Source organism: Taurulus bubalis (genome assembly GCF_910589615.1).
Source record: "Taurulus bubalis genome assembly, chromosome: 16".
Classification (NCBI taxonomy): domain Eukaryota; kingdom Metazoa; phylum Chordata; class Actinopteri; order Perciformes; family Cottidae; genus Taurulus; species Taurulus bubalis.
The window spans coordinates 3,450,332-3,475,784 of NC_136604.1; the positions used below are offsets into that span (position 1 = coordinate 3,450,332).

Consider the following 25,453-nt stretch of genomic DNA (forward strand, 5'->3'; position numbering starts at 1 on the left):
AGAGACACAGGACACACACACACACACACACACACACACACACACACACACACACACGGGGAAGAGGAGCCGCAACTTGGCTGCTTCCTAACCCGGGCGGTCTGAGCTGAACTCCCCGCAAGTTTGTCGCGCCGTTCGGAGAAGGAATATCCCGGAGCCAAACTCGCCCACCCTGCAGCGCTGTAGTGGATATTTACGTCCACCTCGTCTCCCGCTTGGAAGAATGGCGAGAGATCACGCGGCACGCTGCCGGGTCTCTCCGGTGAGGAACGCCTGGCTGACGGCGGCGGCGGCGATCCTCCTCGCGGCACAAGGTAAGACGAAGCTGCGGTTGAGTCCCAGCCGAAGCCGCTTCACACCCCTCGCTCCGCTGTGTGCCCGTGTCGCTGCGACCTGTTGTAAAACAAAAAGTTTCAAGTCGTAAGCACTTGTAAGGGGTTGTGTGCCCGTGTGTATGTATGTGTGTGTGTGCCCGTTTATATGTGTGTGTGTGTGTGTTTGTGTGTGTGTGTGTGTGTGTGTGCGCGCGCGCGCGCGCGTGTGCCCCGGCGGAACGTGAGGTGTGGCTCTCCGGGTGTGCGTGTTTCTGTTGTTGTGGTTCTATTTCCTCGCGCCTTCAGACGGCAGGTGACCGTTCAGGGAAACGGCTAATCCCCGCTGAGCCTCGACCAAAACCCCTTCAGCAACACAGCTGACCTGTAATCTGCGTTCACCTGCGTGTGTGTGCGCGCGCGTAACCCGCAGGTCTGATTAGCGGGCAATAGATTAATGGCAGGAGCCGGTCCTCGTTTCTGCGGCTCCTCAGGTGTGTGTGTGTGTGTGTGTGTGTGTGTGTGTGTGTGGGGGGGGGGGTTATATCTTTAACGATTTCCTGCATAACTCTGAGCTGCTTGTCAGTCACCTTTTGCATATAATTGGACGCAAATGAATAATACAATTGCTATATTGTGATATTAAACTGGAGGGCCAGGCATACTGTCTCCATACTCCATAGGCCGTGTGCTTCTCAAGAGAACTCTTCCTCTCTCGCGTCCCTCGGTCTTCTCCACTTTCCATCCACTGCAGACACAAAGTGACACTGTGTGAAATGTTCACACTTCATGCCTGATATCGTTTGATCACACGAAACGATACACACAACGACGACACGTGTTTATTAATGAGCTGCTAGACCGAGAGAAACGCATGGATTTTTTAATGCACGCTTTTGTAAATTGAATGCAATTTTCTCTCAGAGCAGGTTGAGAGCACAGAGCAGCCAGGTGCCTCCCTGGGGCCGAGTCTGGTGTCAGCACTCGCTTCTGATTGGAGGAATGGACTTTTCTCTACATATACACTCTGTATTTAAGAAAGATAACGTAGTTGTGCCTTAATAACAATAAATTAGGACAAATGTTTAGAGCCTGATTAATATCTGGTCATAGTGACCAACACCGATATTAATATTTTGTAAAAACTGCAGCTATTCTGTAAAGCGGCCAATTTCAGGTTCCAACATGTTGACATGCTTCAGTGTTGAAAAACATATTTTTCTCTCACCATCTGTTTTAAATATACCTGTATTCACCCTCTGTCTGAAACGCTCTGTTTTAGCGCCTGTCTCTTTAAAAAGCCCAGTCTGCTCTGATTGGCTTGTGAGGAAAATATGGCGCACCTTTCCAAAGGTAAAGCTCTGAAAGCTGGGGGGTGCTCGTTGGATCACGTGTTTTCTGATTTTCACAACCCACCAAAAAACTGAACAGGTCGTTTTATTTCACACCCAAAAGTGTGTGCACAAGCACAGATAAAGTTTGTCATGATATGTACCAAAAAAGAAGAATTAATCAATTAATTACGAGAAAAATAACTTTGTGGTTACATGCCAACGCGCCCTGGTGACGGGTGTGATAAGCCGGCTCTGGCTGATCTCATGCTGATATCCGTGGAGCTCTGCTGTAAACTTGCCGTCAAGTGATGCAAGCGCAGTGCAAGACACTGTATGAATATTATAATGCATCATAATACCAACATGTATGCCAGATTACGTTGAATACACTCAGAACCCCCGGTTGCAGCGCTGCAGGGCAGTAACGGCAACGCGGCTGTGATTCCAGCGCGTAACCAAGTGTGAACGCTTCCTGACGAGGTCAATTGATAAAACAAAAAGAGCCATCATCAAACATGCCGGTGATTGCCATAGCAACACTGTATGTCAGTGCGTTACAGTGATAGATTTGGAGATAACCTCGCTAAGATGCACTGCTGAGCAACGCAGACTCCCAACACAAACTATTTCCAGAGTTGTCTTTTTCTTCTTCTTTTTCTTTCTGCCTAACTGGGACCAGCTCCAAAAATTCCCGCTGACAGGCAGTCGGTTACCAGCGACGGGCTTAAAAAACCCTGTGAACCTGCTCCGTCAGCAGGGATCTGTCAGCCTGTTTTCACCTGGGTGTAACTAGTAACATCTGTCTGAGCTGTCCCCAAATTGTCACCAGGAAAAAAAAAAGAAAAAAAGAAATGAAGACGGGTCATTACGGAGCTGGGAGACGTCTGGGAGAGACGGGCCTCTGCTGTGATCAAAGCGAATGCAGGGCGACTTATTTCAAGGCAGCGTCAGAGCCCCGCTCTGCACTCGGCTTGGCATCGGATCCACGAGACTGCAGGTGACTCTATGATCTGGAGTCAGCGCGCATGAGATGCCTCCCTGATTGGAATTAGCTCTGTAATGGCGTTCCCTCCTCCCGATGCACATTTTGGAGCAGTGGCAGAGAAACGAGGACTGCGGTGCCGGAGGCACCCCCCCAACACACACACACACACACACACACGCACGCGCACACGCACATGCGCACACACATTCACACACACACCGGTGAGAGCAACGCAGATCGGTGAGGATGACAGATACTCAGCCGAGACCGCGCTGCATCAGGGCTCGTATTGTTAAAGAGCCGTCAGATTGTCACGACTGCATCCCCACCGGTTATGAATTAATTTGAACGTGCAAAGACACATCTCGTCTTCTTGCTGGGAATACAAAAAAAAATATCCTCAGCTCCCATTTCAGCTGCTCAGCCAGTGAGTTACTGAGACTGAATGCATGCTTGATTTCAAATGGCATACAACACCTTTTTATTTCGATAAACCGGCATGATCTACACTCACCTAAAGGATTATTAGGAACACCTGTTCAATTTCTCATTAATGCAATTATCTAATCAACCAATCACATGGCAGTTCCTTCAATGCATTTCGGGGTGTGGTCCTGGTCAAGACAATCTCCTGAACTCCAAACTGAATGTCAGAATGGGAAAGAAAGGTGATTTAAGCAATTTTGAGCGTGGCATGGTTGTTGGTGCCAGACGGGCCGGTCTGAGTATTTCACAATCTGCTCAGTTACTGGGATTTTCACGCACAACCATCTCTAGGGTTTACAAAGAATGGTGTGAAAAAGCAAAAACATCCAGTATGCGGCAGTCCTGTGGGCGAAAATGCCTTGTTGGTGCTAGAGGTCAGAGGAGAATGGGCCGACTGATTCAAGCTGATAGAAGAGCAACTTTGACTGAAATAACCACTCGTTACAACCGAGGTATGCAGCAAAGCATTTGTGAAGCCACAACACGCACAACCTTGAGGCGGACGGGCTACAACAGCAGAAGACCCCACCGGGTACCACTCATCTCCACTACTAATAGGAACAAGAGGCTACAATTTGCAAGAGCTCACCAAAATTGGACAGTTGAAGACTGGAAAAATGTTGTCTGGTCTGATGAGTCTCGATTTCTGTTGAGACATTCAGATGGGAGAGTCAGAATTTGGCGTAAACAGAAAGAGAACATGGATCCATCATGCCTTGTTACCACTGTGCAGGCTGGTGGTGGTGTAATGGTGTGGGGGAAGTTTTCTTGGCACACTTTAGGCCCCTGAGTGCCAATTGGGCTTTGTTTAAATGCCACAGCCTACCTGAGCATTGTTTCTGACCATGTCCATCCCTATATGGCCACCATGTACCATCCTCTGATGGCTACTTCCAGCAGGATAATGCACCATGTCACAAAGCTCCAATCATTTCTAATTGGTTTCTTGAACATGACAATGAGTTCACTGTACTAAAATGGCCCCCACAGTCACCAGATCTCAACCCAATAGAGCATCTTTGGGATGTGGTGGAACGGGAGCTTCGTGCCCTGGATGTGCATCCCACAAATCTCCATCAACTGCAAGATGCTATCCTGTCAATATGGGCCAACATTTCTAAAGAATGCTTTAAGCCCCTTGTTGAATCAATGCCACGTAGAATTAAGGCAGTTCTGAAGGTGAAAGGGGGTCAAACACAGTATTAGTATGGTGTTCCTAATAATCCTTTAGGTGAGTGTATATTGACCACCAGGGGGCGACTCCTCTGGTTGTATAGAAGTCTATATAAATGACTCTACTGCTCTCAGTAAACATTGTAAACATGAGTTCATGTCTCAATCTCTAGTTTCAAGTCTTCTTCAATACAGCATGATGTTCATTTAGTAAATTATGATCATTTAGAGTCAAACCGACCACAAAGCAGGGGATGCTTTAGGGCGGGGCTACAAGGTGATTGACAGGTCTCTACGTCACTCCTCAGTCCAGATATGGTCACTTCCTCCTCGATACTTCAAAACATCAGTGCACCACCCAACGGGTGACTTCACGCAGACTACCCCCTCTCCATAGTCTGTGGTTAAAAAAAACAAAGGGGTCAACGGCAGCAGTGAGACTTGACGCAAAAAACTTTAACCTTCAGCAAAACAGGGAAGTAGAGTTTGAGAGGATATCCTTCCGTGGCAATGATAATGAAGTCACTTCAGGTGTCCCGTCCTCGTCTCTACAGGCCTGATTCTGTGCTGAAATGTCAATGATGATGAGTTCCCCTCGACGGCTCGGTGGAGACGAGGGGCTGATTAGCTTATCACTCGGAGAGCAGGCGGCCGATGATTATCGCCCTCGGAGCGCCGCGGCCTGATTATCGAGAGCTCTTATTAATGACTCATCATCGAGCCCGTGTTGCTGTTTGTTGTTTGGCATATTCCTGTGCAACCGGTGCTGCGGCTGCCCTCAATAACCACCCGCTTTAGGAGTACTAAAATATAAATATACTTTGTATGCTACTTTGATAAACCAGAAGGGTCCCGTCCGTGGAGATACGCTTATTTCTCATGCCAGGTAGTTCGGGTCAAGATGGGAAGCAAGTGGAAAGGGTCATAGGAGAGTACAACCCGGGGCAGATGACGTCACAGAGAAAAATAACACCAACTCCACCATGACAGACACAAAACGCACAGGAACCACGTTCCTCTACTGCATCTTAAAGCAACCACCCAGAAGTGTCTGATCGTACTGCTGTCGTCATAAAGCATGCACGGCACCGAGCGCAGAGTTCAAAGCGTTCGTCTGCGAGCTGCCCGGCTGTGTGCTTCTCGGCCTCTGAGGCAGCGGCGCAATTATTTCAATTTGTTTTCTCTTCGCAGGCTGTTTTAGTTGATTAATGTATCGGGAGAAGCCACGAGGCTGAAAAGCTCCCATTAGTTCAGAGGCAAACAAAAAAAAAGGGCTGTAATTTTTCTCAGTTTAAAGTTTATTGTCACCCTATGAATCCCTTTTTAACCCCGCGCATCGGAGCCATCTTTAGCATCCAGTCGCTGGGGCAGAGGTCTCGACCCCATCGGGTCGGTGGCAGAAAGACTAAATGTCAAGGAGTGTATCTCAGGGGGAGTGATCGCTCTTTCTCTGTGTGTGTGTGTGTGTGTGTGTGTGTGTGTGTGTGTGTGTGTGTGTGTGTGTGTGTGTGTGTGTGTGTGTGTGTGTGTGTGTGGTATCACTGCTGGGTTGCAATGCCAGCTGAGTGCTTCGGAGGAGGGCTCATGTTTTAGCAAATCATATTTTATTTGATTTTTTTTGGTGTTGTGGGCTTTTTATATAACAAACTTTGCAAACTATATTATTTTCTCCAAAAAGTTAAGCGTTTTCAAGCGAAAAATAGATGCCTGTTGCTGTGCTTCGCCGCGGAGGTCGGCTTGTTAGGTCTCTCGCGGAGATCCGGAACAGGTCGTCGCGGATACGGCTTTTGTGGGTGAGCCCATCGCACGTCCCCTTGATGTGGTCTGAGTGGGCCTTTCCCTCAAAGGAGCTAGGTGTAATTAGGGGGAAAGGGCTGCTGTAAGAAGCTCCATCAGTCCGGCTGAGAGTCCAGGAAGCAGCTTTTTAATTCATCACTCCGCCTGCCAAGAAGCAGCAAGCATGCGTCTCCACTTGGTCAGCGCTTTTTTTCTCCCTTTTTCATTCCGCTTCTGAGGAAATCGGATACTAAGCAAAGTCCAGATCACATTTCGAGAAAAGCGGGCCGCATCACGCGTTCTGCAGCAACAGGTGTCGGCGGGGACGGAGCCATGAATCACAACGGAGCCCGTCCAAGGATGGTGGGAGGAAGGTTTTAATTTGTTTCACTTTTGCTTTCATCTCTCAGGGACACACACACACACACACACACACACACACACACACACACACACACACACACACACACACACACACACACACACACACACTCACGTCTCTGGTTTGACTCTCACCGCCAGTAAAGAAAACTTCCAGCCAGCCTTTCATACCCGGCTTTCATATTGCCCATTCTTTTATTCGCAGTCTCCGTTCCTCGCCCTCCCTCCCTCGCCCTCATTCTTCTCGCTCACGACCTTACTTTCAGCCGGGACCGCCTGGCTGCCGCTCCGTGGCGGCCCCCCGAGTGAGGGCTCTTTTGTTGGAACAGCTTTTGGTGGAATTAAAACGGGTACCAGCACGCCCCCCTGCCCTCCTCCCTCCGCTGCTCTCGGTTCTCCTCGGCCTCATTGTTTAGACGGAGCTGGTGGGGAATTCAAAAGTGTGACAATGTGTCGACGAGCCAGCTAGCTTCTCAATCTCTAGTTCCAAGTCTTCTTCTATACAGCATGATGTTCATTTTTATAAATGATGCTCCATGTAGAGTCAAATGGATCATGAAGCAGGGGATGCTTTAGGGTGGGGCTTACTGTGATTGACAGGTCGCTACTGCCACCAGATCCACACACGTCGTCTCTACGTGCAAACAAAGCATGGCTGAAACTCTGCGCTGCGTTTACCAACGTTTCACCACGTGGGCCGTAGTCAACCTGCTTTAAAGAGACTTAACCGCGTCACTGCAGTGAGAATCACAGCGGGCGCTGGGTAGAAGGGTAATGAAACAGAATGACATAGGAGCTAATTAGCGCTGGCTGCTTTAAAAAAAGAATGCTCCATTGGCATCAGTAACGAGGAGCTGTGTTCAAGTCCAGCCACCTGTTCGCAATCAACGCAATTAAATACATTTGTGTTTGTGATATTTAAACCGCGAGGAACAAATTACGAGACGCGTGCAACAGACATCAACACCGTCCCGATGACGTCAAACACAGTGGCGGCTGGTAGGTCCATCTAATCCCTGTGTGACTCAATGCAACAAAAGGTATCACGCATTACTACTTTGCAGTCAAATATTTAACATTTATTCCAACACTTTGACATAAAAAGGACATCTTATTAATACAATTCAGTATATTATAATATACATGCATATATATAAGTGCTTCATGTGCCTTACACTCGTAGCTGTCCATGCTGGATCGGTCCACGTTGATTTAAAAAGAAAGCATGGAAAGTAAAATATGGCGTTAGCACGACTGCTTAGCCATACCTTCCTGTTGTAGCTTAGCCGTCTGCACAGAAGCTCAAGCTGTATTTTACAAATATTACTGGGTATGTTCCATAGCTCAAAAACACAAATATTGACAACTTGTATAATTTATTAATATTATTGTATTTTGTTATAATTAATAATATTATAAATATTGTATTAATTCAATACGTCAAACGACAAGAAAAGCTGAATGTGATCGCCGTCATGCAGTGCTGCTAGACAATGTTTCTATACTTCTTGTATTTCACTGCATTTTTATGAACCGTGAGGTCAAAAGGATTTTGTTTTAATGGCAATTGTGAAACCGGTACCTCAGTCTGAGCCAGGAAAGTCCCTATGGCTGTCAGGCCCTGAACCACTTTTTGTTTCGGTTTATTTTTTCCAACTGTCAATCTTTTGGTGGATATTAATCAGTTTCTGAACCGATCACATCCTGTTGTGGTTGGTGAGAGGGGAAAAGGCTTCTTTTTTTAATTTGCTGGGGGATGTACAGTCACAGGAAGATGGAACACCCCCCACGCCCCCACACACACAAAAAAGTCAATTTCCTGCTCTGGTTGAAGTGCGAGCACTAGAGAGACCAGGCCATTGTCAGTGGTCTTCAGACGGTGCCTGTATTACCATTCCCCAAACCTTTAGCAGCAGATACTCTCATCCATGCAAGGAAATGTGTTATTTTACTCTCCTGCCCCAACAGCTTCTTGGTCTTTTATTCAACCCTCCAAACTATGAACCAGAGGCCTCATTAAAGAAACTACCAAGTCTGTAATCCGGTCCTAGCTTGACTGATGGAACCTTGATGGTACATTGGATTCAACCGGCAGTCGTCCCGTCATGCCCGTTACTGTAGAGGCCAGACCGTACCGGTGGGCTACTCGAGACGAACGAGCCGTGGAGTCAACGGCCCTCGCCCGTCTCTGGCCGGTGGTCTGGAAGTGCATTTGGGATTTGTGCGACAGCTGGCAGAGGCCCAAAGGTCAAATTCACACGTTGTAGTCTTGGCAGTTGATGTAGTTACCCGGTAATACATGGCCCGGGGAATGTAAAGCGCCATCGTAAGGTTCAGATAGCCTCTCGTCATCATGCGTCGGTATCAGTGTTCCCCATTCTTTTCCTTTTCCTATTGAGGAAAGTGTTTCTGTAATACCCAAAATCCTAAACGTCACCCTAAACTGAGATGGAACGGGACACCGTGGTGAGCTTGGGAATTGCTTCTGCAGTGGGAATATTTTTCCTCTTTGAAACTGAAGTTCTAATAGAAAAAGCAGTTAGGATATGTTTCTGTAATGAGGCCCCAGCTCTGCAGAACCTGAACTTCATCACGCAACACAAAGCAACAAAGCACGGACGGCGGAGGGACCGGATGTCTTTTTCTTTTAGGACCGAGCCAAGACAGCCAAGCCCTCGCCGGAGTGATGCAAATGTTATTCAATCCATCTCTGCTTCCCTGTCCATAAGTAACTGTCCTCTCTGTGTGCAGCCCGGAGACTGCAGGCAACACGTTGTGGAGGTCAGCAGCCAGCAGAGAGAGAGAGAGAGAGAGACTCTGCCAGTATTGATGAAATGTGAAAATGAAACGGGGCCACTGACAAGGATTTGTGCACGGCCACCCGCGGCTCTGCTCTCACCTCTGTGAGCGTCCTTGGCTGCTTCAATATCACCACCTAAATTGACTGCATCGCCTCCGAGCCCACGCACACGCACACGCACACGCACGTCGATGGCAATCGCCTTGATCGACTGCGTCCGCTCCGACGGTGTTGTTGTTTTTTTTCCTCACATTTGCATAATGCAAGCTAACGTCTCCCTCCTGCTCGGCCCGCTCACAAGCGACCAGTGTTCACACGGCGGGCGCATCTCCATGCGAGTCACGCGCGCGTTAAAGGAGAACACGGCCGTCGTTACAGAGAGTTACAGCCCATTTACCACCGCCTCTGTCTCCTGTACGTTTCCACCAATCGCGCTGCAACGCACGCCATGTGCAATTAGATCATTTCTTGTCAGTTCTTGTAAAAAAAAAAAATTGGAACGTGCGAGCTCTGCAGGTGTTTTTTAAACCTGGCTGTAAATGAATGGCTGTCCCGGCGCACAAAGCAGCCACGTGTAGAAGAAGACACGGACGTGACAATTAAGTCTGTCAGGCCTGCGTGTTATTCAGGGATTCTTTTTCTTCTCTCCTGGCAGAGACTTTCATGTCTTTTCTGCGGGTGTCAGGTGACTGACAGGAACCAGGCGGCGGAGAGTCTCGTCTACATTTTATATGAACAACGGGACACGGGTTTCTGTCTGCCTTTCTAGTCCCAGACGTTGATGTGTTCTCTGTCTCTGTCCACCGACTGCGTGGACTGACAATTCACAAATTACAATTACACTTTAATGTCGCGATATTATGTTTTGTGACTCTAAAACGATTGTCAAAAACGCTGTTGGTTTCTCATGAAAATGCACATATCCGTGGCAGACGGCGGCTCAGATGGAGCAGAAAGTAGTGCTGCGATGTCGGATGTTACGGGGACCGGCAACATGTTGAATCGCAAACACCTGCATCGTGATGCGCGTTGTACTCGGTCCAAGTATTCGGCCTGAATCTCTTGAAGTACAGTTGCAGTGACCTCTGTGAACGCCGTGTTCTTGCAGTACTTGTTGCCCTGTTACATGATCCAAAGGCCAAGCTGTGAACAGGATTGTTGGAGTCAAAACTTATCTTCATGGCTTGATGCCTCCAAGGGGTTTTTATTTTGTAATTTTGGTGAGTTGACCCTTTTTAAACCTTAATGCAGGGGTGCCCACACTTTTTTGGCTCACGAGCTACTTTTAAAATGACCAAGTCAAAAAGATCTACCTACATTAATAATGCTTTATTTATATATATATATATGTTTAAATATACAGAGTATACGTTATATTTACAATATTGGCGTACCTTGCATAACTGCATGGACCCTTATGACACAATACAATTCTGTACATTTTTGGTCATTACATTTTGCTCTGATGACTTCACTGCATGGAACCAGCAGGGTTGCATAGTCCGGACAGCAGCTGCTGGTAGTCAGCGTCAGGCAGACCAAATGGTCATCAGTCATGGTGGAACGGTGTTTGGACTTAATCTTTTTCATGTGGGAAAAGGCTGACTCTAGGGCTGCAACTCACGATTATTTTCATAAACGACTAATCTATCGACTATTTTTTCGATTAATCGACTAATCTAATGACTATTTCCCATAGCAAATTAAGAATAGTAACTCAAAATGTTGGCATTTGAACTTCAAATGTATTTGAGTAACAAGATCTGAACATCAGAACATCATCATAACAAATAAATTAAATAGTAATACAAATTAAAGTGCAAATATGCTTTAAAAGTAAAGAAAAAGTACAAATAAAGCTTTAAAGGTAACTCAACATAGCAATCAAGCCTCTGAAAGTGCAAAATAACTAAAGAATAACTGGGCTGCAAGTGCCATTCAAAGTCCAAAAGTTTAAAAAAATTGTCCATCCTACCCGATAATTAAAGCGCAAGGGTTTGAAAGTAAATCAAAATGACTCATTACAGTCCCACGTCTTGCTGCTCCCTCCTTCAGGGGAACACACAATTGACACACGTTTTAAATTGTAATTCAGAAACGTGAGCATATTGACATGCTCTTAGTTGGTTGTATTCTGCATGTTTAACAACATGGAGAAACTCCTGTATCTCCGGACAGAGCTCTATAAGCAGGAGGTCAGAGTGGCTGCAGTCCTTCTCCAGATGCGCACAGAACATCCGTCTTTGAAGAGCTCTCGCTCGATTAGACGATCTTTGTTGCCACATCCGTGATCCCTTTCATGTTTAGCGTTGCAGCGCATAATGCTTGTTGGTGTATTATGCAGTGATAATTAAGGAAGTCGGGGAAAACATCTCCCTGTACTTGGCAATACATCCATTCAAGCGGCCAACCATTGCGGGCGCAGCTTCCGTAGTGATTGACATTAATTTGCACACTGGGAGCTGGGTTTTGTCGCTAAAGTTTTTTACATTTTTTTTTAATTATTATTATTATAACGGCACACAAACACACGCGTGCCCGATCCCGGCGGTTTAAACCCCATTAATTGCTTCCGTGGCCGCTCACTAATTCAGCTGTCGATTTGAGAGATTCGCTGTGACAGCTGCAATGCAATGCTTTGTCTTTCTGCCTTTCTTCTCCGTCTTGATACCACTACCCCCCCCGCACTCCCCCGCCCCCCCAAAAAATAAACCCCTCTTCACCCCTGACTCCCTGTCTCTAATCTAAGGCTGAGGGGCTGAGTTCACCTCTCTATTCACACAATTCGTGCAGTTGATTTTCTCCCCGTGAATCCAAAATTGAGTCGTTTTTTTCCTGACACAAAAGGTCGATGTTGTCTCGACGTGTTCAATATTCCAGACGTCTCCGGTGTTTTTTTCATTTGCATGATAGAATTACAGACTTCTTTCAAAAGGCAGATTTTTTTCTTCTTCTTCTTCTATTCCCCGTTAATAGGATCTCGTTGTCAAATGACTGGAGTATATCGCCTGGTGCTTTCCCCTCGGCCCTGCGGGCCTTCGTCTCGCAGCTCGTTTCATTAGCTCTCCTCCCCGCTGCTCTTGACGCGCCCGTCAGTCAGCCAGGAGTGTCTTTGGCCTCTTCTTTTTCTCTCTCTCCGTAACAGAGGATCCAGTCCAAGTCCTCCTCAAATAAAACTGAACGAAAGTGCAAAAACAGATTAGCGAGGCGACCGCTCTTAAACAGAAACATCTGGCGCAGTCGTAGTTGCCATGTGTCATTGGGGGAGGGGGGGAAATGTTCACCACACAAAAAGTCTGTTCATTGAGTTTTTATGTCAAGTGATTCTTTAATGATTGGGATTGTAAACGAGCCCAACATGAGTAGCATAACAGTGACTCATCTGGGGGGAGGATGAGGATGAGAGCAGCTGTGACAGACGGGGAACACACACACACACACACACACACACACACACAGCCAAGCCATCTCTTCCTCCCATATCTATGACATCTATTCCCTTTTTAGGCTTCTCTTTTTTTTTTCCTCGCACAAAAATATTGGAAATGGATCAAAGCCAAGTAGGATTAAATAGCTCGCATGTCAAAACCCCAGAACTCATTAATGACATAAAAGTTATCTTTTATTTAGTGTCGCGCCCCGAGACCGGTGAACTGCAGCTGCACTTCTGGCTGCACCCTGGGGAGGAAGATGCGTGAACAGACTGTGCTTTACAGGCCCATCCAGATTAAAACGACATGGACTGGCGTGGTTAAAGTTACCGGACTGTCATTTGCTGAATGTTTTCTCCTACCTGATTAGGGACTTAGTATCATCAACCTGCCTCCATTATGGAAAAACAACAGCTAAAGGGCTTAAACTGAGGAGCGCTGTCTCAAACTGGAGCTATGGTTGACAAATACTCCTAAATTAGGTTGGCGACAATGAGGAATACTGAGGCTGGAGTAACTGTATTATTATGAGCTGGGCAATTATGACTAATCTGCTAATCTGCTTGCCACATTGAAATTGGAATATCCATCCATCCATCCGTTTTTCTAAACCGCTTATCCTGTTCAGGGCTGCGGGGCTGGAACCTTTCCCAGCATGCACCGAGTGAGCAGTTCCTGAGGGCGGACCCTGGAACACGGAATGCAAAGTAACAAAGCATCAATGTTTCAAAGATCCAGCCGACCTGCTGTAGGCGACTCTATTAGTTTAGTAGCTGTACTTCTTCAACGGGCCCCGTGGAGCCTTTACGTCAACAAACAAGGGTTCTGTAGGGGAACCGAGCACCGCCTGGGTCCTCCAGGTTTCCGACGAACGCGTTTTGAAGGAGTTTAATTCCTCATAAAACATTTACAAAGTCTTCTTCTTCTCTGGATGTTTCCTCAGCGGACCGGCCCTCGTGAACACACGGCTCTTTGGCGCTTCTAGTGGTCAGAAACGGCACGGGGCCCAGGGGTTTACACAAGTGTATCGCAAACCTAAGCATGAGTGTATTTATATGTTTGTAATAAAAGGGAATAAAATAAACAATCATATATATATTTGTACAAAAAGCGATATTCCAGTGGATGGATGTATACATGTATTTATTATTTATTTGATTTGATTCATTTTTAATTATTCATTAAAAAAAAAAGACCTTATTTAAGATTTATAAACAACAGTTAAAATGGGATGGCTCAGTTGGAAAGCTCACCTTCTGTTGGTTAAAAGATGAACGGACCTTTTGGGATAACAGCTGGTCTGAGATCAGTGTTCTTTAAACTCTCGCCTCCAGCTGTCACAAGCTGGAGTCAGCGAGCAGCCAACCAACCAACTAAGCTGCCAGTTACTGATATAGCTTTAAAATTAAATCAATTCACCCATCGCTAAGTCCCGCCCTTTTGAACCCAAACTGCCCAATCATAGCGTAGCGTTGAGCTTGTCATTGTGCACATCATTAACTAGCGTTAGCACGTCTATGCTATGCTAACCTCTGAGGGTATACTGAATGGCTCCACATGCTATACTTTAGCTTTTCAATGATTGAAACGGTGAATAAAGACCTGACCACTGTTGTTCCTTAATGTCATCGTCTTCTGGTTCACGTTCACACTGTGATCTGTAGCTTTAGCTCCTGAATTCATCTTTTAAACCTGACATCAGATTGTTGTGTTCTGTCTTCATCTGCAACAACGTGAAGTTGCATCATTACTGTAAAGTTCCCCCTGTTGTCACTGCAGCATGTCGTTTTAATCCACAGCTCAGAAAGGTGACTTTCACCGAGCCAGCTGCCTCCCTCCCCTTGGTGTTTGTGCTAACCTCCAAAAAAAACCCATCAACGGAGGAGGTAGGATGGTGAAATAGGAAAATGACTTATGTGCCTCTGACCTCCCCGCCCTCGCATCCCACAGTCTATTTCCAGGCGTCTGGCTTCTGGAAATGTGAGGATGATTTCTTAATCCCCAGGGATGCGTCCGAGGATGGAAGTGAAAGCGCTTCAACCGGGCTGGCATCCTGACGGGCGGCAGGCCGGCTGCCCGGCTCTCCGGCTGGACGGAGAGAAGAGGGTGCTAATGAGACGTGTGCGACGCTTTCATGTCGGTCCTCTTCTCTTCCCAGCACGCCGTTTCTCCAGACTCCTGCGGGTTGTCCAAACGACACGCGGTGCAGGGTTTCCGACTGCTGAAATTCAAAGTGAGCTGAAAAGTGAAATAGGTCTGGAATTGAATCAGGTATTTTCTGCGCTATGAACAAGGCGGTGTGAAGGGGCGAGTGTCAATGAGCCGGTTTGGAACATCACTCGCACCTCAACTGCGTGACACTCTGGCCAAAGTGATGGAGGGGAAACTAAAAAGGCTCAAAAGCATAAGCTGTGCTTGAATAAAACAAAATCGACCGACTGCCAAAGTGATTGATCGGTGACTCCAGGCGCCACGTGTCACTCAAAGTCTTCTGACGCCGCTTCAAACAAAGCAAAATGTATATTTGTGTGCTTACAACTTATATCAAAATGGACTAGATTGAACTTTTGATAATGAGAAGGCAGTAAAACGCCATTAAAGTTGAGGTGTGGATTCATAAAAGCATCCCGATGGACTGAGGCTGTATCATTTGGTGCATGTTTTATGGACTTTTTAAAGCTTTCCATGCATTTTCTTTTAATTGGTGTTCTATCGTCCGGGCGGCCATTCGTTTCCATTAATTTTATCACAGTTTAAAAATCAATGTGCATATGATTGCAACTGAGATGGCTCTTGCATCGCAGAGAACGTTTAGTCATTATTTGTATTTATTATTATTATTATTATTATTATTATATAAAAAATCATGGTCTTAATTTGTGAGTTTAAGGAAGCCCTGAGTTCTGATGTCCGGCTGCCAAACGGAAACCTCTTGAAAGCAGGAAGTTACCAAAAGAAAAGATCAATTCTAACAATTCTTTCTTTGGCGTCGGTGTTTGCTTGCCGCTTGTATTCCTGGCTTTATTTTGTATTTTCTTCTCCAAACAGCAGAGCTTGTGAATCCCAAGCTTCCTGCAGACAACTCGAGGAAGAGAGCCTTCCTTGAGTCTAATTATCTCCTGCAAATTCTAAACCAAACTAACATGAATGGAAAGAATGACTAAGCATGACTTAGCAAGATGCCTGGTAGATTTTAATTCAATGGACTAAAAGCTTCACCATGATAGTGGTACTTCTTAAATTCAACGCATGTTTTGGTCTCCAGTTGCTGGCCCGCTCCCCTCAGGCGCCATGGGAGAAGCGCTTGATTGGGTTGTGTACCGAGGCTCGGGTCCTGGATTCGGCTCCTGAATTATAGCAGCGGGGTCGTCTTTGTGTGAGGATGATTATGAGCATGTTTGTTTTGCTCACACGTGGTGCTCTACAATAGCACAGGTGGTATTTACCACGGTAAACTCCTCCGGCCTCACAGAGCCGTTGTCTTGCAAAGCGATCGCTACAATGAATGTAAAAATGTGATGTTTATGTTTCTGTAGTCATGCAAACACTATTGCATGTAATTAGCTTTCTGTCTTCCTGAGATGTGACTGCTTCTTGACTTCAGAATGTGTAGAGGAAGTCCTGATGGAAAACTCCTACTGCGTGTCATATGCACTCATTAGCTTAATAGCATTAGCTAACCTTATCTTGCTAACGCTGGGCCAGGTGGTATATAGCAAATGACTACTTCTCCTTTCATCTATTCTCTCAGTAAACATTGTAAACATGAGTTATGTCTCAATCTCTAGTTTCAAATCTTCTTCAATACAGCATGATGTTCATTTAGTAAATGATGGTCATTTAGAGTCAGACAGCCTGTAAAGCAGGGGACGCTTTAGGGGCGGGGCTTACTGTGCCACTCCACCTCAGTCCAAATATGGTCACTTGTATAAAAGCCTCAAAAGGCTTCAAAGTAGCAGTCCACAACCCAATGGGGGACGTCGACTTTAAACGGGTTAAACGGCAATTAGCGCGGCGTGCGTCGGGCTGCGGGCCGGGCCGGCGCAGAGGGAGGGCCGCGTGCATCGCTGTAACCCGAAAGCGGCTCCGGGGCTCTCGGGGCTCCCTCTGCGCTTCCACTTGACAGGTCGGGCTGAACTGTCATCCCCGCTGTCGGCGATTCTTATTCTCTACCTTCAGCGGGGCGTCGAGGTCAACGCGCTGTGACAACTCAAACACTCTCTGCTGAGGGGTCGGGCCGCCGGCCCCCGCTTTCTTCCTTGAAATGACGGCAGTGTTTGAGTAGGAGAGGTTTAAAATAAAAAATTAAAACGGTGTGGAAGAGAGCGCAAGGGTCCTCTCCTCCTCCTCCTCCTCCTCCTCCTCACCATCTTCTTGCTTCTGATCTTTATGTTGTATTCTCGGATGCGACCGTCCACACAGATACAGGCACTCTGTTGGACCCTCCCCCTCTCCCCTCCCCCTCTCCCCTCCCCCTCTCTCCTCCTCCTCTTCCTCCTCCTCCTCCTCCTCCTCACCATCTTCTTGCTTCTGATCTTTATGTTGTATTCTCGGATGCGACCGTCCACACAGATACAGGCACTCTGTTGGACCCTCCCCCTCTCCCCTCCCCCTCTCCCCTCCCCCTCCTCAGCCAGCCATTCGCAGAAGACACATGAAAGCTGTTCAAGTCAACTCCTGTCCGGTCTCCTCTTCTGCTCCGTGCTGGCAGTGAGGTGTGTGTGGGGGAACCGTCTTGTGTTCGTGCAGATGTGTGGATGACGAGATGAGTGGCTCGCGCTGAAGTCGTGCTCTGCGGCAGCGAGACTGATGTGTACAAGAACTGGGTGTTCTTTCGAAATATTTTTCAGTACCAGACAATTGCAAGTGACAACGGAGGTCTCGACCACCCCCTTCCCGTATCTCGCACACTGGATACCAGCGTGGTAATAAGAGATGGACTCCCGATAGGCCCCAGGTATTGAGCACAGTGGTTACATGGAACGCATCTTAAAGCCCGACCCTTTTTTTTTCCTGATCTCACGGAAGTGTGTTTAACAAAACTAGTTCCGATCTAATTCATTTAAATTGCTAAAGTAGTGTAACCCTTGTGAGAAGATGCAAGTCGATACATAAATAAAAAAAAGATTGTTGCATTTTAATAATTCTGTAAGGGTCTCAACACTGCGACTGTTGCTCAGTGACTAGCATGCCCGTCTTTCTATCAGAGGGTCGGTGGTTCGAGCCCCGGCTCCGCTAGTCCACATCGATGAGTCCTTGAGCAAGACACTTAACCCCTAACTGCTCCCGGTTGCTGTGTCTACGGTGTATAGAGCTAAATGTAATGTAACAGGACTAAGCGACTATAACGTTTTACTAAAACACTCATTAGGACCCCTAACAATGGCGGATTTCAGTCAGTAACTTCCCTGTAGCCTACGAGACGAGATGCGTGAGTCTCACAGTAAGAGCATTGTCTGATCAGTATCGGTGTCTCCGCACTGCGAAGCAGGACACAGAGTTTTTTCTTTTTCTTTTTGGGGCGTTTCACCTGAAAACACGTCAGACGTGACATGCGGAAGGAGGCGGTCAGTTACATTTTTGGGACTGAATATGCTTGTGATTATTGTTGCAGATTGAGATGCTTTAGGCATTCATCTTTCTAAAGATGTGCAGTATTACTCTGGAGGATGATGGGAAGGCACCGAACAATACAATAAAAAAAAAAAATTTTGATCAGACTCTTGACTTTAGATCATATTTATGCAGAAAATAAATTAAATCATAATCTTTTTTCAATGATTTCTTTTAAAGGCAAAGAGTTGCTGATTCGTTAGAGATCAAGGACAATAGTGTCTGGTATTCACATCAAGGTCATCAGCTGTAGAACACCTCGGGCTTATCAGGTTAACAAAACCTGCCGGCGGGACAGAAAAGCATGTTTTCTTTAAACAACCGCGAAGACGACACCGTTCATCACGGTCGGTGGAAACGCGTGAAAGCGCTTATAATCGCGAGATTATGGGATTTTTTGGTCCTTGAACAAATCATGTGTGACAAACACGCAAAAAACTCAACCGAAACTAAGCTTACAATTGTGATATATTGTCTCCGTTTGAAAAAAACAATCCTGTAAAAAACAATAAATCCTGCACTATGCAGCGCAACGAGGAAGCCATGATTGATTTGGCTGAGACCAACAGTCACGTGACAACAGTTCAGTGAAACTATTTCCCCCCAACATTGGCAACACTTGTGGCAACTTGGAAACGTTATGTATATAGAATCCATTGTTTGACAATTTTTGTTTCCATAGAGGGTTAAAACCACACATTGTACCAGAGGACCATCTGCTTGATTGAGTTGTCCAATCAATAATGAAATAAAATACCAAAAATCTGTGTGAAAGGACTCCTCTTATTCTCGCGTGCATGATTGGCGGGAACAGTGGACGGGTTATTATCGCACAGATGTGTCGGCCCGCCCACCTCTGGCATCATCCTTGAAGCGTGACCGACGGAAGGGCGTCGTCTCCCAACGCGCCGCCAGAGATGGATCCATTACGAGCTTCATCAGCGGCGGGATGCAGAGCGGCACGGACTCATCTAATTGAATCGGACGAGAGCGATGTCAGGTTTTACTCACCTCGACCTCCGGGACGGCCGGGACTCGCTCGGCCAGTCGTGACGCAAACTTGAGCGCTTTAAGCCCGCCCCCCCCCCCCCCCCCCCCCCCCCCTCTGTGTGACGCAACACAAACACACACTGAAGAGAAGGAGGCACGGCAACGGGCCGGTGGAACCCAACGGAGGCAGCACACCCGGAACCAAAAGGACGGGACGGGCGGCAAATCCACTAAATGATGGCGTGTTATTAAAAAGCTCGCACCGGCGGTGAGATTAAAGCCAGGGCCACGAGTCGCTTTTGATTAATGAGAAGGCCGATTAATCAAGTCTGCCTCCAGAACGCAAGCGGGAACAGATGTCGCCTCCTTTATTCGCCACGTGCACGGAAGATTCCTGCCCTACCTGTGTGTGTGTGTGTGTGTGTGTGTGTGTGTGTGTGTGTGTGTGTGTGTGTGTGTGTGTGTGTGTGTGTGTGTGTGTGTGCATCCAGAACTGTTGTTTTCTTGGGTTGTGTAAAAAGTGGGTCACCTCTAGAAGGCGCAGACGGGAGGTAATCCGTTCACCACCTGAGACTTGAAACGTTTTGGCTTTTCACGTCAAGGTGTGTGTGTATATGTGTGTGTATATCTGTGTGTGGTCGTGGATAGAAAAAAGATTTCCTGTTTACATTTGCAGCAAACCTTTGTCGTTCTGTGCGGAAACTCATTTCCTGTTGGGCTGTGTGTGTGTGTGTGTGTGTGTGTGTGTGTGTGTGTGTGTGTGTGTGTGTGTGTGTGTGGTGCAGCGGTCTGATCTCAGATCAATGCAAGTTACCACATATTGCTACGTTCACACATTCCATCACCATAAATGGGCGCCACAGCGCACGGCACACGCCTGCCGTGCTGCATGCTTGTTGAGTGGAATCACTCCCATCTCTCTGTCTCTCTCTCTCTCCCTTCGTCTTCCTCCTTCTGCTTCCCCCCCCCTCTATTTATCGTTCATCTTCCCCTCTCCTCCACTTGGCATGCATCTCTTCTCCCCTCCCTCTCTTTGCTATTCCTCTCCTTTCTTCTCACCTTTCCTTCTCATCATCATTGCCCTCCTCTCCTTTTTATTTGCCATTCATCACCTGTGCTCCCCCTTCCAGGTATTCTCCTCCTCTCTTGTCCCCAAGCGCGCTCTCTCTCTCTCTCTCTCTCTCTCTCTCTCTCTCTCTCTCTCTCTCTCTCTCTCTCTCTCTCTCTCTCTCTCTCTCAGACTTTCCTTTTCTCTAGAATCTAATAAATGTTGTGGAACGTGAAGGTCTGGTCAGCTTGGATTGATCTTGAATTGTCTGGTTTGTTGAATAGCCGATCTTATGAGTCATGGGAAATGCTCTCCTCTGATTGGCTGAGAGGCGGCCATTGAAATCGTGGGAATGTGTCCTTAAAACGGAGCGCCATTCAAGTTAAACCACGTCAAATTAGTGCCTGACAAGTATCAATTTGAGGGCAACTACAGCGATAACACTGACTTCACCGTGGCCGTGCCATAAGAGGTGAAACAGAGTGGAATGCGGCCGGTGACGGCAGCATGAATTGTGAAGCTGCAATCCTGGAATATATTGCATTACCTCCTCTTCCTCTGCGATTCCTCATCAATGAATCGCTGGCTCCAAAATATCTACATTTTTATCAAAACAATGCAGGTGCTGTAAACTGCTGTGAACGGTCTTGTTGGGATGGCTGAAAAGAAACTGTTCAGTTTTTGAGTCGGTTTTCTATACTTTCACATGTGAATCCTTTCTGCTGCCGTCTTGGCCAGGGCCCCCTTGGAAAAGAGATTTTAAATTGAGATGGCTTATTAAAGGTAAAAAGAAGAAGAAAAGAACCGTGAAGGTCAGACGGTGCGACTCTTGACCCGTGTGTTTAGACCACGCACGGGGGCGGGTCTTCCGGCTCTCTAAACGGACAAAGAGAGTCAACGATAATCACATCGGGCGTCACTGTGCTTCACGTTCCTGCTCACAATATTACGGCTGAGTGTCATTTTTTTTTTTTTTTTCGCATCCTGCGTCTTGATAGCAAAGATCCATAAGGCGAAGTGTTGACCTAAATCCTCGTCAGACTGAGCGGACCAGAGTGCCATTGAAAAGCTCCAGAAGGCAGGGATTTAATAACCTTATCTTTCATCAGCATTTTCGTCCTCCTAATGTGTTTTCAAAATTCAAAATGTAGGGGAGCTTTATTCATTCATAACTGTCACTGCGTCCCGAACGACTTTAAGTGCACACCTCATATTTAATGCGCTTCAGTTCCCACAGACTCTCTGATTGGACTGTTTTGCAAAGACCCTCATTTGCATAAAAAGAGAGACGATTTTGCACTAATTACCTGATGACCTTTAAATCTGTGCACACGGCACAGAAGCACCGGGACGCCTTTTCAACCTTTAGCAGGTGCTTTTGTGTCGTGTGTGTGTGTGTGTGTGTGCAGGTTTAGCTGCACAGTCCTCTTGTTGATTCGCTCCCCGAGGTAAATGATGCTCTGGTTGAGGAAATGTAAACTTGTTATTTCAAGCTTCATCCTTTCAGAGCTCAAGCCTCTTCAAACCTGCAGGTGCAAACCTAACTGCTGAGCTGAGTGCTGATCAGAGCTTTTAAACTTTATTTTTAGCTGAAAACAGTGGCCGGCTGCATCGGGAAACACGCCGATGAGAGCCGTGAGAGTGAATCCAGATGGGGAAACGATGAGCTGAAAGAGGCTAAAACACTTCGTGGAGGTCGAAACTCCTAATATAAAAAACAAATATTGATAAGACAACCAATGATTTGCCAAGGTGTTGTAATCTTTCTGAACTAAAAGGTAAATCGCCTAAGTCCACGCTCCAGTTCTCCGACACACGAGTTGCTCTGTAGCCATCGATCGCTGGCGTGGTTGATATTCACCACCACGCCAAGGGCCTCCATCAAGGGGTGTGTGTGTGTGTGTGTGTGTGTGTGTGTGTGTGTGTGTGTGTGTGTGTGTGTGTGTGTGTGTGTGTGTGTGTGTGTGTAATTCTCGCCCAACATGGTGAGAATTACCGAAAGGAGCTGAAAAGATGAGGGAGTGTAAATGGAGGGAGAACGTTTCTCCCGCTCTGCTGTGTAAACGGCTCAGAGCCAATGATTACCTGTGAAAGCTAAATTGGCAATCTGCCCTTTCTTGTCTTTTGGTGGCCCAATCCTCTCTCTCTCTCTCTCTCTCTCTCTCTCTCTCTCTCTCTTACTGTCTCAATATAGCTCTCTATATCACACTCTTCCTGCCTTCCTTCTCTCTTTTCAAGCTTTCACCTTCTCTTCATTTTTACTTTATGCTTTTTCTGTCGTTTCACGGAAACAACAAACTTGTCACTTTGACTGATTTTTAAGGGGATTTTTCCATTATTGTGTACACACACACACACACACACTTGGGTATCGTAGGAAAAGGGATTGTTATGAAACAACTTGGCTATGACATCACAGTGTGATTCTATCTCTCTTCCCTTGTCCCCCAAATGCCCTCCCCTTCAAAATAAAAGCCCCCATAAGAGCATCTTATGAGGGAATAATACAGTTGGCAATATGAAATGTTTTGATGACTTTAGTCAGCATCAGCTTTCCAAAAGTCCCTAAGACATTCAATATCCTTTACACAACATTGGTGTTATTAAACCTTTCAGTGACTAATAAATCACTAATAATAGTGATTAATACAAATGAATGTCTCTCTCTCTCTCTCTCTCTCTCTCTCTCTCTCCCCACCCCCCCCCCCCCCCCCCCCCCGTGACACGGGTTTAGCTCTTCTCTTTCTCTCCGTGGGTTAATCTTCAGGCTTCCTGTCTCTGAGGGCCAGAATGAAGACGTCAAGGCGTCGTGTTCATCCTAAAGAACCTTCCTTAAACTCTCCAAATCTGAGGCTTTGGCATTGAAAGGTGTGAAATTGACTTTTTAAACGCGTTCGGGTTCTTTCACACCTGGATTCATGGCGTGACGGCGTGACTGATATGTTATGCAAATGCTCTTGACCTGCATGACAGCAACCCGTGGTTGTGTGAGTCTCCAAAATATGCATAAAAGAAAATCTTCTTTTTTCTTTTTTCTTTCTTGGCGCGCAAGAGGCCCGACGTATTCCAGACACGACGCCGCCAGGGTGGTGTCAACGACCAGAACGTTTTTTATCTGCATTTTATACTTTACTTTTCCACTCCCCCCCGTGGAATGTATTCATTATTTAGTCAGAGCTCAAGGTTATGGTTTACATCCCAATCCAGAAGATGTTTTATTTTTCCCTCTCCTCCTGAAGTCTCTGTGATTTCATCTCTGCTCCTCTCTCACCTGCTCTGTAAGCGTGCTCCTGCATCACTTCCTCCTCAAGTCCACACACACACACACACACACACACACACACACACGCACGCACGCACGCACGCACGCACGCACGCACGCACGCACGCACGCATAACCAAGCACAGGAAAACAGACACGTAATCAAACATTCACACACAGAGGAGACTGGGTTGACAATCTGTTTCCCTCTCCTCCCTCTCTCTCTCCCTCCCTCCCTCCCCCTCCCTCCCTCTCTCCCCTCTCTATTGGGCTTGATTTACCATCCTGTCAGACCCGCTGATGCCCTCATTTCAGGCCGGCTATGTAAATATTATTGTTGGATCCGAGATGAGATGTCGTTCCCTGGCGAATCTCCCGCTGCCGCTCCTCCTGTCATACGGGCCGACGTAAAATCTATCACCTTGTCAAGCTGTACGCCCCTCCTCCTCCTCCTCCTCCTCCTCCTCCTCCTCACGCTCGCTCCACCTCCTCGTCTCCGGGCCAACAGGTTGGGAACAGACGTGTCTCCTGGTTGATTCTGTGGGTTTCCCCGCTCTGACATTCCTGCAGAGAATAAGCCTGACGCGGTATGAACATACTGATAATGTGTTCTAGCTCATCATAGTTATGAGCACTAAATATTCTTCATAACGATAATCACAACACGTTATAAAGCATTTCATCATGACTTTCATAAGGTCAAGTACCGTAATACTTCATAATTGCAGTGTGTTATAGTTTTCATAGTTGTGATACATTATGAGCGTTATAGTGCGTATTAATGTGAACGTCCATCACCACTGGAGAGCAAAGAAACGCCGCTGGAAGATGTTCGCCACGAAAAAGATGTGTTTCGGTAAGAGTTTGATTGACAGGTGGTTCATCCAATCACCTGCCACTATTCTTTTTTCAAATAATGGTAAATGGACTTTACTTGTAGTCTTCTGGCCGCTCAAAGCTCTTAACACCATGTCATCATTCACCCATTCACACCCTCATGCGGGGTTCCACCTGTCCATCAGCAGTAACCAACATTCACACACCACAGGAACGGCTACGGGAGCTACTTGGGGTTAAGTGTCTTGTCCAAGGACACATGGACTAGTGGAGCCGGGGATTGAACCGCCGATGCTGTGATTTGAAGAATGACCAGCTCTACCGCTGAGACACAGTCGCCCCTAAAAGCGACCCCATTTTCACAAGGAGTGTCAAGCAGTGTCTCAGACGGGTCTTTGTATCAAATCATCAGGTCGGGGTGATTCACGCTGACAGAGAAATGGATGTGCAACAGTTGCAGCTCTTTTTCAATAAAACATTTGAATAGATTTTTGCAGGCTGAGGACCAACTACCAGGATCCTCTGGACCCAGAGCAGCTGAACTATAATGCTTGTGAGCCGCTTCATTGACTTTCCTTTAAGCCAAACACTTGTCCAGGGCCTTTATTGTGAAAGGGAAGGTCGGGGGGGGGGCGTGGCTACGTTCGGCTCCGCCTTCCGCCCCGGTGGAAAGGAGCGATGGAGCCTTGCCTCTGTGGTTGGGGAGCCACGGAGCTTCCCCGCTGTGGTTCTCTTCGGTATTTGGATTGATGCGCCGTTCCGGGAAAAATAAATGTGAAGTACTCATGACTAAAACAGTCGGGAAAATTAATATACTGACGTCTGAATTAATCTCAGGAAAGAAAAAATAAGAAAAAACCTGCCCCAGGTGCCCTTAAGTTAAGGCAAGATGTCCAATAAGCATATTCCCACAATGCCCCTACATATTAAACAGCCCTGTAACCAGAGGACACCAATCACACCATGAAGCTCCCAGAATGCTCCCAGTGGCAGACGGAGGAGAGAAGAATGGGACTGCAATGAAAT

The 25,453-nt window shown here is 46.8% G+C and overlaps 1 protein-coding gene across 1 annotated transcript in view; it reads left to right on the forward strand.

Moving 5' to 3' along the window:
- Nucleotides 1-223: 223 nt before the first annotated feature.
- The window catches only part of pvrl2l (PVR cell adhesion molecule related 2 like), a gene marked incomplete at both ends in the record, with an annotated part of 172,389 nt that continues 147,159 nt past the window's right edge, over nucleotides 224-25,453 (forward strand). The window contains one exon of the mRNA XM_079232075.1: nucleotides 224-314. Within this exon, the coding sequence (XP_079088201.1) occupies nucleotides 224-314 (91 nt within the window). The remainder of the gene's footprint in view (nucleotides 315-25,453) is intronic.